The sequence below is a fragment of the Nanorana parkeri genome, unplaced genomic scaffold, assembly GCF_000935625.1.
Source record: "Nanorana parkeri isolate BGI_ZX_2015 unplaced genomic scaffold, ASM93562v1 scaffold1172, whole genome shotgun sequence".
NCBI classification, from domain to species: Eukaryota; Metazoa; Chordata; class Amphibia; order Anura; family Dicroglossidae; genus Nanorana; species Nanorana parkeri.
The window spans coordinates 120178-133215 of NW_017307440.1; the positions used below are offsets into that span (position 1 = coordinate 120178).

Here is a 13038-nt window from a genome sequence, read left to right on the forward strand (position 1 = left end):
CTATCTGGAGGCCAGAGAAGAAGTTCATTAAGGAGCCTTTGCTCTGATGTTTCTCTTGTACCTGCTTCGCACAAGTCTGAGTGCATTTAATACATGCCTGTTCTCTACTCGACTCCCTATGTAAGAGTTTCTCAACCAGCTTGTAACTACCATTTATTTTAAATTAAGTAAAGCGGATTCAAATTTTGCCAAATCCTATCTCAAAAAGATCACACTAAGTTTCTATCAGTTTAAAAAAAACATTTATTTTTAACAAAGGGATAATAAAAAGAAATTTACACATTAAGGGGTACCTGAGACTACCAGACCAGCACCAGAGGCTACTTTGAAAATGTGGCCTAATAACGGGGTATAGACGTAAACTGAGAAACATAGTTCTTTGCTACGTTTCCCCATTTGAATAAAAAAAAAAAAAAAAAGGGGACAGATGAGATGAGACAAAAAAACACCAGCTTGCCCAACATCTTCACTGGAAAAAGCTTATTAATTGGCTGGCATAGGTTGAAGCACATCACTGTTCTTTGCACCCTTACTGAATAAGCCCACTGCATGAACGTGACAAGTATCCAATTTGGAACCAGTGCTCAGTCACTTCCATATGGGGTAGATCAGGCAAAAGCCGTGCTCATTAAAAAATAAAATCCCAACACATGCTAGGACATGTGGACCATGAACAGATGGGAGCTTGTAAGTTGCTCAGTTCTGCTGCAGGTACATATACAGGTGTTTTGGTGAAGTAGTTTAGTGCTTCCATATAAAGCCTGTGAACAGTGGTCGAAGTCTTTTGTTTCAAATAATTAACAATGTGACTAAAATCTACATTTATGGACACACAGAATGCAAATGTGCTCGTACAAAATAAAGCCATTTTGTTCCAATTAATACACCATAAAGTCTTTGTTCCTCCATGGACACTTAAGGAGGTACATCCTTATTTGCTGTTGGTTGTGGCACCTGATAGACCATCTCTTCCACCGGACACGCCCCTGGGGTCACTTTCGGAGTGTCGTATAGTACCTGTGTGGACGAGGAACTGTCAGTCCTAGATAACAGTTTGTTGTAAGTTCCTACTAGTGTAGGACCTTGGCTCCCTGCAGCTTTAAAGGTGGATGTAGAAGGCAGACACATGGTTCCGGCAGGATGCCCGGACATATCCATCACAATTGGTGTGGCGTATTCTGGCCCACTGGTGGGCAGCGGCTCTGCATAGGCATGATAAATGTCCTGGTCTGGAGAGTTGTATGAATCCAGATCGGCATAACCTGGTTCTTTACCTTCCTCTGGTTTAAAAGTTGATCTTTGATGCAATGTGCCCACTGCTCCCCCTACAAGCGGCTGTGCATATTCTGGAAGAATTCAAAAAGAACAAGATTAGTGTTTAATGTAGTCATTCAAAACACTGTCAGGTTTTTACTGCTATCGGGGGCTCCGCAAGAGATTTCCCATCACTTCCTGTCCTGCTAAAAACAGTTTCTTCAGACAGGAATTGAGGGAAACTCCAACACAGACCGAAATTAAATTGTTTTCTTTAGAAGAGAAGGAGAATGCTGGAACCACTGTCAGATTTCAAGTTCTGTATGTGTTACTGTTGTAACTTTTTCCCTCTATTCGTGTCTGGAGAAAAAAAATGTCTGGGAGTGTTGGGGGTCACACTTGAGACCCTTTATAATTTTTAAGTTGACCACCGTTGCTCCCATACCGATATGCACCTGGTAATTCCATCAGAACAAAGTGGCCGGAGCATGGTAAAGGAGAGTATCAGTGTGTGTGTGTGGGGGATTTCATGAGAACCTGTCATTTTGCCCTGAATATGCGTTCTACATACATATTTTTCTGTAAACACCAGTTAACAGACATGAGCTGTACCTGCTGACATGGCCACCTCTCTCGGTCGCAGGCGGCTGACTTCACAGCTGCTGTACCTCACTGGGGTCTCCTCGTGTTCAGCTGACTTAGCAGGAAGAAACTGCTTCATCCCTTTCCACCAGCCTGAAGAATATGGAAGGAGAAGGGTTTTTCAACAAAAACAATATCTGCTGTTCATTCAATATCAAACTAGAAGAAACCACTACTCAAAATCTGTTTATTTGAAAAGTTAAGGTTCCGTTATCTAAACTATAAATAACTGAAAATTCAGGGATTTTCAGGTATAGAGGACCACTGGAGCGCTGAGAATACATGAACTGGTTTAGGTGGAGTGTTAGGGCTAAGATAACCCAGGTCCTGCATGCCAGTCGCAGTGCTCATGTCAGCCCAAGGGACCCAGAACACCTGCTCCTCTTAGCCCTGGTTCACACCTTGGCGTATTGAATATGCGCGGTTGTCGCCTGTTTTTTTTACTGCAATTCGCGGTAAAAAATTGCGCGACAAACGCGCGTTTCCGAGGGCTACTTGGCTGTATCCCAATGGAAACGCGCAACAAAAACGGCCCAAAGTAGTACATGTACCTTTTCAGGCGTGGGCCGTTTTGTAGCGCGTTAGGGACGGGCTGAAATACGCCAAGGTGTGAACCAGACCCATTGTATACAATGGGATTTAGATGTTTGAGCGTTTTGTAGAGCGTTCGCCGAGCGTAGAACGCGCTACAAAACGTTCAGGTGTGAATGAGGGCTTAGGGTTTGAGATCTCTAAGGGGGGGACCAAAAATGGACCAACGTGCCTTTTTTCATCCTAGGTAAATGCATAAAGAATATCAGCAGATCACCACCAGGTGGAGACATACTACTGCAGTTATTCTAACAGTACTTCATTCGCCACCTTGGGAAAACCGCTCTGCTGCTTTTTAAAATCTTTAACACTTAATTATTTTATTAAAAAGCTTCTGCTAGGACTAGACCATGGATCACTGCCAGGATGCCCAACTGGCCCCAATACAGCAGCTGCTTCAGTTCATGAACCAAAGAGGTAGGTAGTAGGACTCACCTGCACGATCCCAGTATGGCAAGTCATATGTACCTTCTGCTTTCTTCTTTCTAGTACACAAAAAAAAAAGAGGAAAAAAACATTTAAAGAGCGACCTAAAGTTCATATTTGCACTATATTCTAGGAGAAGGTTAAAAATACTAGACTGGAAACCTAATTCTTACAAAAGGAGGGGAGTCTACCATACACTGCTTGATATCTGCAAACAATGCAAACAATTACTTTATTTTTTTGATGATCAATCATTTTACAGGTTGATAGTCGAGAGATACTAAGCAGAGGTAAGTAACAGGTGTGACTACAAAGACCTCAACAATGTAAAATGGGGAAGGATTAGAAACTCTGTCAGGATATTATTACGTCTGTCTTTCTGTCCCGGTGTTGACTACTCCTCATTTCTTGTCCTGCTTTCACAGAAGACCACAGGAATTTGATATTCCTGACAGAGACACAGTCAGCAATAACAAAAAAAAAAACAAAAAACAGACAATCATTAACTCTTCCCAAATCCATCTCAAAAAAAGCTTTTGCTGGAGTTGGGCTTTTATCATCCCTACACACAAGATTAGGGATGCACCGATACTAGTATAATTATTGGTGCCGATACCGAGTATTTGGGTGAGTACTCGCCCAAATGCTCAGATACCTTCCCGGATACCAGAACTTCCATACAGAGGAAAATTTCCTCTGACCGGCAGTGCCGTAGGGGGAACATGGAGCCGGCTTCACGTGCAATCAGGAAGCTGGGCTACGAGTAATGACCCGCCTCCCTGATTGGTCGGAAGCCAGCTCGATGTTGATTGGCCGGGAAGACGGTTTTCCGGCCAATCACAATAAAGCCGGCCAAACGTCATGGAGCCAGCTTCCCGGGCAATCAGGAAGCCGGGTGCCATGTCATTACCTGCCACCTTATCGCCTGGGAAGCAAGCGCCATTCCAGCGTAACCCGAAAAAACGGTATCGGTGCATCACATAAAAGCATGTACTTTCATGAACTAGATGTTTGGGGTGGGCAGTGCTAGGACAAAATCCTTTAGCACCCGAGATGAAAAGTGCACCACTCCATTAGCTTTGAACTACTTCCGCAGCATGGCCTGCAGGTCCTGTTCTTCTTGCCTCTCCCTCCTGATGAAGCTTCCAAGAAGGCCCCCTCTTCTGCCTACCCCATAGTTTCTGTTTACACTTAGCGTTTGCATTTTCCCGAACGAAAACGCGTACATTTTAACGTACGAGCAGATTCCGCATGTTTGCGGCTACCACTGTAGCCGGAACACACTGAATCCCTCCAGAATATCACGCTTAAGACTCTTTTGCGTGACGTGTGTTTTCATACCGTGTCGACGTTGAGCAGGTGTGAACCAGATACATCGGAATGTATTGTTTGTTATGTCTAGAGCGTTTCAGCGCATGTGAAAACCACTAATATGTGAACGGAGCCTTAGCCTGGCCCTTGGGATGGGGGTGCACGATAAGGTCGAGTAGGCAAAACCGATTGCCGCCCCCACCTTTTTTTTTTAAGTGACACTAAACCTTAAAAATGCATTCAAGTACCTTAACTATTAACAAGAATGTATCTTATTTGTGTATCACTCGGCTGTAGATCCTCAAATCACCTCTGAATTGGTGCTGACACTGTCCTTCCTTCTGGAGGGTGGCTACTTTTGTTCCCCATGGTCCCTGTGTGTGTTCTAAAGTAGCCACCGCTCCAAGCTCGCCCCCGTGATGGACTACAATCTCATGTTTAGTTTACCATTTTATATTGAGGTTTCAGTCCATCACGGGAGTTAGCTTGGAGCGGTGACTACTTTACAACACACACAGGGACTATGGGGAACAAAAGTATCTTATTTGTGTATTACTCTGCTGTAGATCCTCAAATCATCTCCGAATTGGTGCAGACATGGTCCTTCCTTCTGAAGGGTGGCTACATTTCCGTTAATTGTTAAGGTACTGGAATGCATTTTTAAGATTTAACTCCAGAGTTTAGTGTCACTTTAAGTCTATGGCCAGTTGTACTGAGCACAAACAAGTTGCTTTAAAAAAGAAAAATCTAAGCACACTGTAGCTTGCTTTAAGGAAGAAAAAATAATAATCTCAAAGACCTTAAATACAGCAGGCCGTTACGGGGTTAATCAATGCAGGATATATGTAATGGCCACAGGTGTAGGGGTTTACAGACATCTGGAGACAAGGTTACAGAAGGTGAATCTAATTCACAGTTCGCATGGGACAAACCCATCATCTCAGAAGAGTAATAAGATTGCTTTAGTACAGTTTGCCGAACGTACACCTGACTTGCAGGACTGAACCTCCAAACTGACCAACCTGTTTCTCCAGTGCCAGGCACAAACAAGCAGCAATACGACGCTGGTGCAGACCATGACTAAGGCTGGGACCAGGATGGCTGCCAAGGGTACATCTGTAACACATTAAAAACAAGAACAGTTCAGCTTACACGCCAATCAGTGAGCACATTCTTGTGTAGGTGTTGGAAGGAGTAACCTCTTCGGGGTCACCAGTGTAACAAAAGCAACTCGTTCACAGCACATTCAGCAAAATTCTGCTCTAAGTCTACAACATGTCTGGCTGAGAGAAGAGGCATGACCAAGAACACAAAAACACACACACATAATCTGTATTAATAAATCATTTAAACTATCACTTTTGAAGAAATTGCAATTTGAAAAGATAAAAAGGCTTCTTGATGTGCGAGACAGGAGAATAAAACTAAAAAAGTTTCTTCCATCACCAGCAAAAGAGGAATTCATAATTGCCTAAATCCTGGCTTGCATATGCCATTTAAAGAAGAACTCCAGGCCAAACCCCACACTGCAAGGGCTAAGTGCTCATTTTGTCTAGGGAGCTAAAACAATAGAGTAATGCTCACGCGAACCGCAATCCCAGACCGTACCCTGCAGCCTGCCTACATCACTGGAGCGGAGGAGGAATGTCCTCGGTGTCTTCACGCCCTATACAATGTATAGAACGTGATGACTCACTGGACCTTAGACCATTGGAGCAGAGGGGGAGTGAGGCTGAAAGGATTGATCTAGCAGCCAGCTGGATCATGGTTCAAGTGAGTATTTTAGCTCCCTAGACATAATGAGCTCCTAACCCTTGCAGTCTGGGAGTAGCCCCACTGTAAGGGTTAAGATTTTATTTGCCCAGAGTTCTTTTGTAAAGGGGTTCCCCCATTTAGGGCACAATTCTTCACAGGTTGATGAAAAATTATGGTGATGACCTCATTCAGAACCCTGACAATCAGATGCCTAAACAGGGTAATACCTTCTGTCCTATGGGCTATGCAAGTAGAACCACTAGCCAACCCCATCACCCTCCCACTGAACTTAAGCCACCTACTTTATATACATTTAGAGGTAAACGTATGAGAAAAGTCAGTGATCCTGTCTGGATAGTTTATATTAACACAAAACAATTATATATTTTTTTTCTAGTTGGTTTTAAAAAAGAGTAGTAGTAAAGCTATTTACAAGAAATACTGTCAGGATCTAACCCACCGGCCTAATTGACAACTGACTGCTGCGTCTGCTTTTTTGCTGCTCTGTAGCTCCAGCCAGCACTGCAGGGGACAGTGACCAACAGTTACTGTCCTCCGCTGGGAGTAAAGACTCAGCGGCCGATCAGCAGTCACGTGATTGACCAGCTCCCAGTCAAGCGTCGGCAGGGGACAACTGCAGTGTCACGAGGATGCAAACGCATCGTTGTGACGCTGGATATGGATGGCTGGATATGAATGTCTATATATTTTTGTTCAACCCACACTTCTTTAAAACCGTCTCAAAATAACTAGTTTCTCACGAACAGATTTCACTTCTATCCATGAAGAAAGTCGCTACATGTGCTGTTTGTTTTTGCCTCAGGGAGCGATGCCCTGCCCAAAGGCCCCCTTCATGCTAACACTCCCGCTAACCCTAACCTTCCCTAAAGCAAAAACTTAACACCTTGTTAGCTTACTGCTACGAAAAGTAACAATGCTGTGCTAGGCCCTGCTCCTGAAGAAACCACCTCCAAATCCAAAAGGACCACAATGTGCAAAAAAAAATAAATACACTTAATTAAAGCCAGTTGAGCCTTTTTTCACATTTGAACAAAGGCAAAAAAACATTGAAGTAGTTTTTTTAAAAAGTTATTTCAATTTCCACTTCTTTTTAAGCATAGTGTGGTGCAAAGCCATGCGACAAACATTCTTACATTTGTAAACATATAAAGCGGGTCAGTCTTTCCAGACGCCTGTGTTTTGCATAGCTGGGAGGTACAGGGAGTAATAGAAGGGAGCCAGATAGTTAAAAAGGACAGTGTAGTGAGCCGTGTATCCTCGCTGGATGAGTCAGAGCTGTTACTTGCAGAGTTCATAGCACTCTGATGTCAACCCCAACATTCCTGACTGGAAGCAGGCCACTCACAGCTGACATAAGGCAGAGCTAAGCATTTCTTAGCCAGTTCCACGTTCTCCAACCCCTTCACAGGCTTCATTTGCTCCATACGTTTGACCCAGAATACAACACACTACTGCATTTGAGAACACTTCAAAAAGGAACTGCTTTAAAGAGCAAAACAAAGCAGTCAACAGAAATGTTACAAACTCCTCTCAAGCAAAACACTTGATACAGCCACTAAAATCTTTCCTTTTACCGCACAGACGGTCTCTTGTTCTTCCAGTGGCTCTTGAACTCCGTGGCCACTCAACACTGGGAATCCCATTTTCGAAGTCTTGAAAAGGGGCCCATTCACACCTAAGCTTTCCGTTGCAGTGCATTAATGCACATATGTTAAAGCCTGTTATGGCATGCATTAGTGTGCATGACGTTAGGCCAGCCCATTTATTATGAATAGGCTGTTAACACACCACAATGAGAGAGAGAATGTACAAGACCAGTTTTTTTTTTAAATCAAGATAGCACACCACAACACACACATAGCACACCACAACTTTACTGTACAAAGCACTGGGGTGCCATTTACAATGAACCGCATCAAACCACATATGGAACAGGTGTGTTACCATGCATTATGGATGCCACAACGCAAATGTGTAACGGGGGCCCCTCAATGCTGTTTCCCGAGACACATCAACTGAAAATGCTGCTAACACTGAGCCACTGTAGGCATGATATTTTAAGAACTGCCGATAACTGAAAAGCAGACAGATGTCAATCTTCCCAGTTCTGCTGCTTCTGTCTCACTACAGCAAGTGCATCCACCTTCAGCTAGGCAGATGACTTTCACAGGGCATAATTGCCACTAGATGGAACTGAGAGGCATAGGAAATTCCTATGCTCCTCAGCTCCATCTAGGGGCAGTAATGTGATGTGTATGGCATTATACACTGGCAAACGTTTTCTACGTCAGCCCCTTAAAGCTTCAATGATGAATTTGAACAAATATGTCAGCCGGTAAAAACTTTTCCTTCCTCGCACAGCCAAACTCTTGTTCTGCCATTGACCTTTGAGCTCAACAGGCAAAAATTTGACACATGAGCATTAACATCACACAACACACTGCGGCATGTAATGGTCACCCCGAAAGATCAGTCAGAAACCTCAACTGGTCAGCTTACCTTTGGTAATGTTTGGAGTCACCGTTGTGTTTTTAATCTCCGGCGGTGGTGTGGTTTGGTCTACTGGTGGAGGATTAGGATTATGGTTGGCACGTGGTACAAAAGCAGGCGGAGCAGTTTGTTTTGGAATGACCACTTTGGGGAAAAGAAAGAAAAGGTCACACAAATGCATTTTGGAGGTTTCTTCTTATGGTCAGACCATCTGTGCCAAGCCCAGATCCATGCTTCATCTGAATTTAATGATTGTGCTTTGATATATCTAAATGCTGAACCTGGAACTGATCCTGGGCGACTCAGCAAAAGACCACCAACATTACAGACATTAACGAGAACCTATCACTAAGCCAAACAGCTGTGCCAAGAGCTTCAAATACAAGCTGTCACGTGAAGTAAAGAGGAACAGGTTTGGCTTTGAAGTGGCCAACCTAATTTGAGGATTGAGAGTCAAACAATCTAAGCTTTCCATAAAAAAAATTTGATACATTTTCTTTTAAGTGAATGTAAAGCCCAAACGTTTTTTTTTTTAAATTGTAGAGTAGGGGAGGGTTTAAATTACAATCAGATTATTTGTTGCTGGCTGGCTGTGTCCCACTGTGGAGATTCCGCTTCACAAGAGGAAATCTCTCCATGTGAAAGGAATTCTCATTTTGGAGAGTTGTCATAGGGACATGTGTCCCAATTGGAGGATTTTCTCTCACGTCTACTCCTTGTTGAAACCATAAAGTTGTGAATTTTCCATTAAAAAAAAAAACCCGACAGAATCCAACCTTTTCCAGTTAAATTATTTTAAAAAATTGCCTTTACATGCAACATGTTTTAGTAATACAAGGGATCCCCGAGCAGATCGGTGTAAAAGTACAACTGAAGCCAAAGCTATTTTTTTTTCTTTTCCTTTTAGATAGTGGAGAGGGATTAGAACACCTGTCAGGTTGGTATTGCAGTCTATGCCCTGTCAGTTAGATTCACCCTCTATTAGTCCTGGTTATTAAATCACTATTATCACTAAAAGTGAAGAAAATGCACAAATTTTGGGCCGTTACCAGAACAGTAATAGATGGGAAATTTTCCATTGGGGACACTGGTTTCGGAGACCATCAGGGATTTCCCTCTCATTTCGAGTTGTGATTATTGCACACTGAAGGAAACTCTCCTCAATGGGACACAGATGGCAAAAAAAAAAGCCAAACGGGTAATAACTCTCCCGTAGAAAAAAAATGTTTGTTTCAGTAGTAGTTCTATTTTAAACTGCCTAATCTCTCAACAATACAATACTGCATGTACAGAGCTACTAACATTGGGCTTGTGTACAAGAGGAAAGGATGGTGTCTGAATGGTGATCATGTTTTCCCTTTTCCAAGTTCATCAAAGGAAGAACAGTGAAAATCTAATTGGTAGCTAGGGGGCACGTTACTTTGCACTAGCTTTAGCAGGGAAAGTCAGAACGCAGTTTCACTCCTTTCCAGTATGTAAAAAAGTAGACCAAACATAGAAGGCACAGAAGACCCCCTCACTGAAAAATTCAATTTCGAGAATTCATGAGCAAATTATACCGGCAACAGATTTGATATTTTGTCACCATAGCTACAATTTACGTAGTTATAGTCTAATCTTCTACAGGAAACTAGTAGCTCAGAATTCCAACTTCACTACTGAAAAAACAGTCCAGGGTTACTGATTCAGCATTGACTGTCTTAAAACTGCATCTTTGTAAGGGGATGACTAAGCTTAAGCCGGGTGACTAACAGCAGAAGCAACTCATTCTTACCATAAATATTGTGTTGGCATCCGAAAAGTTCGACCTTCATGGCAATCTTCTGGTGCCAGCTTGTAGGCCTGATCTTCACAAACCTCGCTACTATGGGTGGGATGAAGTTGTTGCGGACCTCTTGGTGATAGTCAGAGTTTCCCTGGAATATCTGAGGAAAGTCAAAGGAAATGAAGGGGAAAATCATGACTTTCTGTACTGTCTCTACAAAAGGAGCAGCGTGTGACCCTAGGACAGGAAGTCGGATAGGACTACAGAATACCCCCCATTTCCATAGGGGGAACATGTTCTGCAGTTTTCAGAGCTCAACCACAAAGTGCATTTACAAAGCCTTCTTACCTGTGGATAAAAGCCAATTAACCCTACAAAGTGTATGCGACCTAAAAGTGGTAGGCCTGATCTAACAATGGACATGGATGGTGGACATTCTAGGTCAAATGCAAACACAACAGTGGTTTAGAGATGATGGTGCTGGTCATTTATTGGCTACAGTCAATTTTACAGAGTCCTAACAGCTTTTGTCTTCAGGAATGGAGGATCCTATACAGTATTCAGCAGTATCACTGCCAGACTCCTAAAAGTGCTGGCTAGTTCCAGTGATGTAAACATGGGAGTAAGACGATTTGATTTTGACTGGTAACAAGCATCCTTGCAGTATCCCTTTATTTTGGTGGTTGCTCATTGGTATATTGCCCACATCTGTCAGGCTCAGCATGCCACCTGTGCTGGCTGCAGTAGAGACTACCAGTCTCTACCTCCAGGAGGTGGTAGTGGTGATCATCAGTCTTGTACCCAACAGTCATCCCTACTACCAACTGTGGTTGTTTCCTGTGTCTAGGGGACATTGACCTATCCACTCGCTCGCACATTTTCTCATGTTCAGAGTTGCTTCTTCTCCTCCCCATGTTGGATCACAAGTCATCACTCTGGGCCTGCAGGAATAGACACAGCTGCAGACAATCAGAGAGTAGGCTGGAGTGTGTCATTTCCTGCAAGCCCAGGGAAGTGTTTTACTAGTTGGGAATAAGGAGAGGAAATTAGCTTGTGGTACTGTGCTGGAGTTAGCACACGACTCCAATTTGGATTTATTTTCCTCATCACTGTGAGCTGGTGTCAAGTATTTGTTGAACCCTGGACATGTGTATGGGCTGTTGCCAACCTTTGAAGTATTAAATGGTTGGTTTGAAATATGCATTTTTTATTGGTGCATGTACAAAGCTCCTTTCTGACCCCCATAGAGGGTAAGCACCTGCATGTAATACCCTTTTTTCTTTAGGCTGGCCATACCTGTGGACATGTTGCAGATCATGCCACCCATATCTTAGGTGGAGAAGACCAACCTCTACACGGACTGCTCAACAAAAGCTAGTATTTGCAGACCCTTATCTTTATTCAACCTCATCTACTATGTTAAACACAAGTCTGACAAAGGCTCTGATGTACTATGTGGTATCATCTGGGGCAATCACATCTAAAAAACAGCTATGAGATAATTTTGTTCTATCTTCTGCTAGACTGGGCATTAACACCTAAAGCCATTTGATCAGACAACTATGAAAAAACAAATATATATTAGGGCTGGTACAGATGAAAATTTTCGTGTTCGATTAATCAAAATTTTTTTATCGATTAAATTATAACGAACATACAGATCCAACTACATTGGCCTATACACATACAGCACCGCAATGAAGTAATAAAATTAACTAGGATCACACTAATCCAGCACGTTATTAATCTCACGTGCCCCACTCAATATGGCCACCGCTTGAGTGGGGCAACTCAGAATAATAACGTGCTGGATTAGTGTGATCCTAGTCCATTTTATTACTTAATTGCTGTGCTGTATGGGTATAGGCCAATGCTGAACTAGGATTTCCCCTCCTGGCCTAGTGAGGCATTGGTGATGTAGCCAGGGTCTTACCGGTTCCCGCTGGGAAAGCTACATCACCAGTGCCTTCCTTCCAGGGAGGAGATCTAGTTTCTAAACTGCAAGAACCTGTGAGATTATGGGGAAAACAAAGATGACTTCAATGTTGTATGGTGCATGTGTGAGATCAGGCATATGATGTTTGTCTCATCTCTTGCATTCACTAATCCCCCCCATGATTGGATGAGATCTCACAATAAGTATTGCTAACCTTGTAGCTTTTAAATAATAGATTGCAATAACTGTAGTCAGGTGTATGTGTTTGTGTGTGTGTGTGTGTGTGTGTGTGTGTGTGAAGTGCACATTACACTTCAGGCCACTTTAGACTTTTTAACCTTTTTTGAGTTTTTCTTTTTAGAGACTCTCATTTTAAATGAAGTGCAGTGCAGACACCCAGAAAAGCTAGGCACATACCTGCAGCAGATTTCAGTATCTTCTTCACCTGATTGTTAGGTGGTATAATTGGCCAAAGCTTCAGTGCTTCCTCTTAGGGATAAAGTTGCCCGCCCCTCCATCCTTGCACATTCCCATCGGCCAGTGAGGCAGTCAATCACAGTGATGGGTGCATTAAAATATTTGGGGGCAAGAAATCAATAGCTCCGTCGGCTAATGAAGGGAAGGAGGATGTCACCGGACTCCCCCCCTTCGTTAGCTGACAGCCACTTGGGGAAGGGGGAGGAGTCTGGTGACGCCGATGTCCGTGACGTCACCGGATCTCCGACGGAGTGAGTACCGATCAAAAAAATTAACGATTAATCGGAAGAATTAATCATCAATTTCTGCAGTGTGTGTGTGATAGATTATATATATATATATATATATATATATATATATATATATAGAT

The 13038-nt window shown here is 43.0% G+C and overlaps 1 protein-coding gene across 1 annotated transcript in view; it reads right to left on the bottom strand.

Moving 5' to 3' along the window:
- Positions 1-678: 678 nt before the first annotated feature.
- DCBLD2 (discoidin, CUB and LCCL domain containing 2) overlaps positions 679-13038 on the bottom strand; it is a 72757-nt gene continuing 60397 nt past the window's right edge. The window contains exons 10-15 of the mRNA XM_018568336.1: positions 10265-10415; positions 8500-8634; positions 5247-5340; positions 2923-2972; positions 1867-1989; positions 679-1346 (exon numbers count right to left, since the gene is read on the bottom strand). Of these exons, the coding sequence (XP_018423838.1) occupies positions 916-1346; positions 1867-1989; positions 2923-2972; positions 5247-5340; positions 8500-8634; positions 10265-10415 (984 nt within the window). The 3' untranslated portion in view covers positions 679-915. The remainder of the gene's footprint in view (positions 1347-1866; positions 1990-2922; positions 2973-5246; positions 5341-8499; positions 8635-10264; positions 10416-13038) is intronic.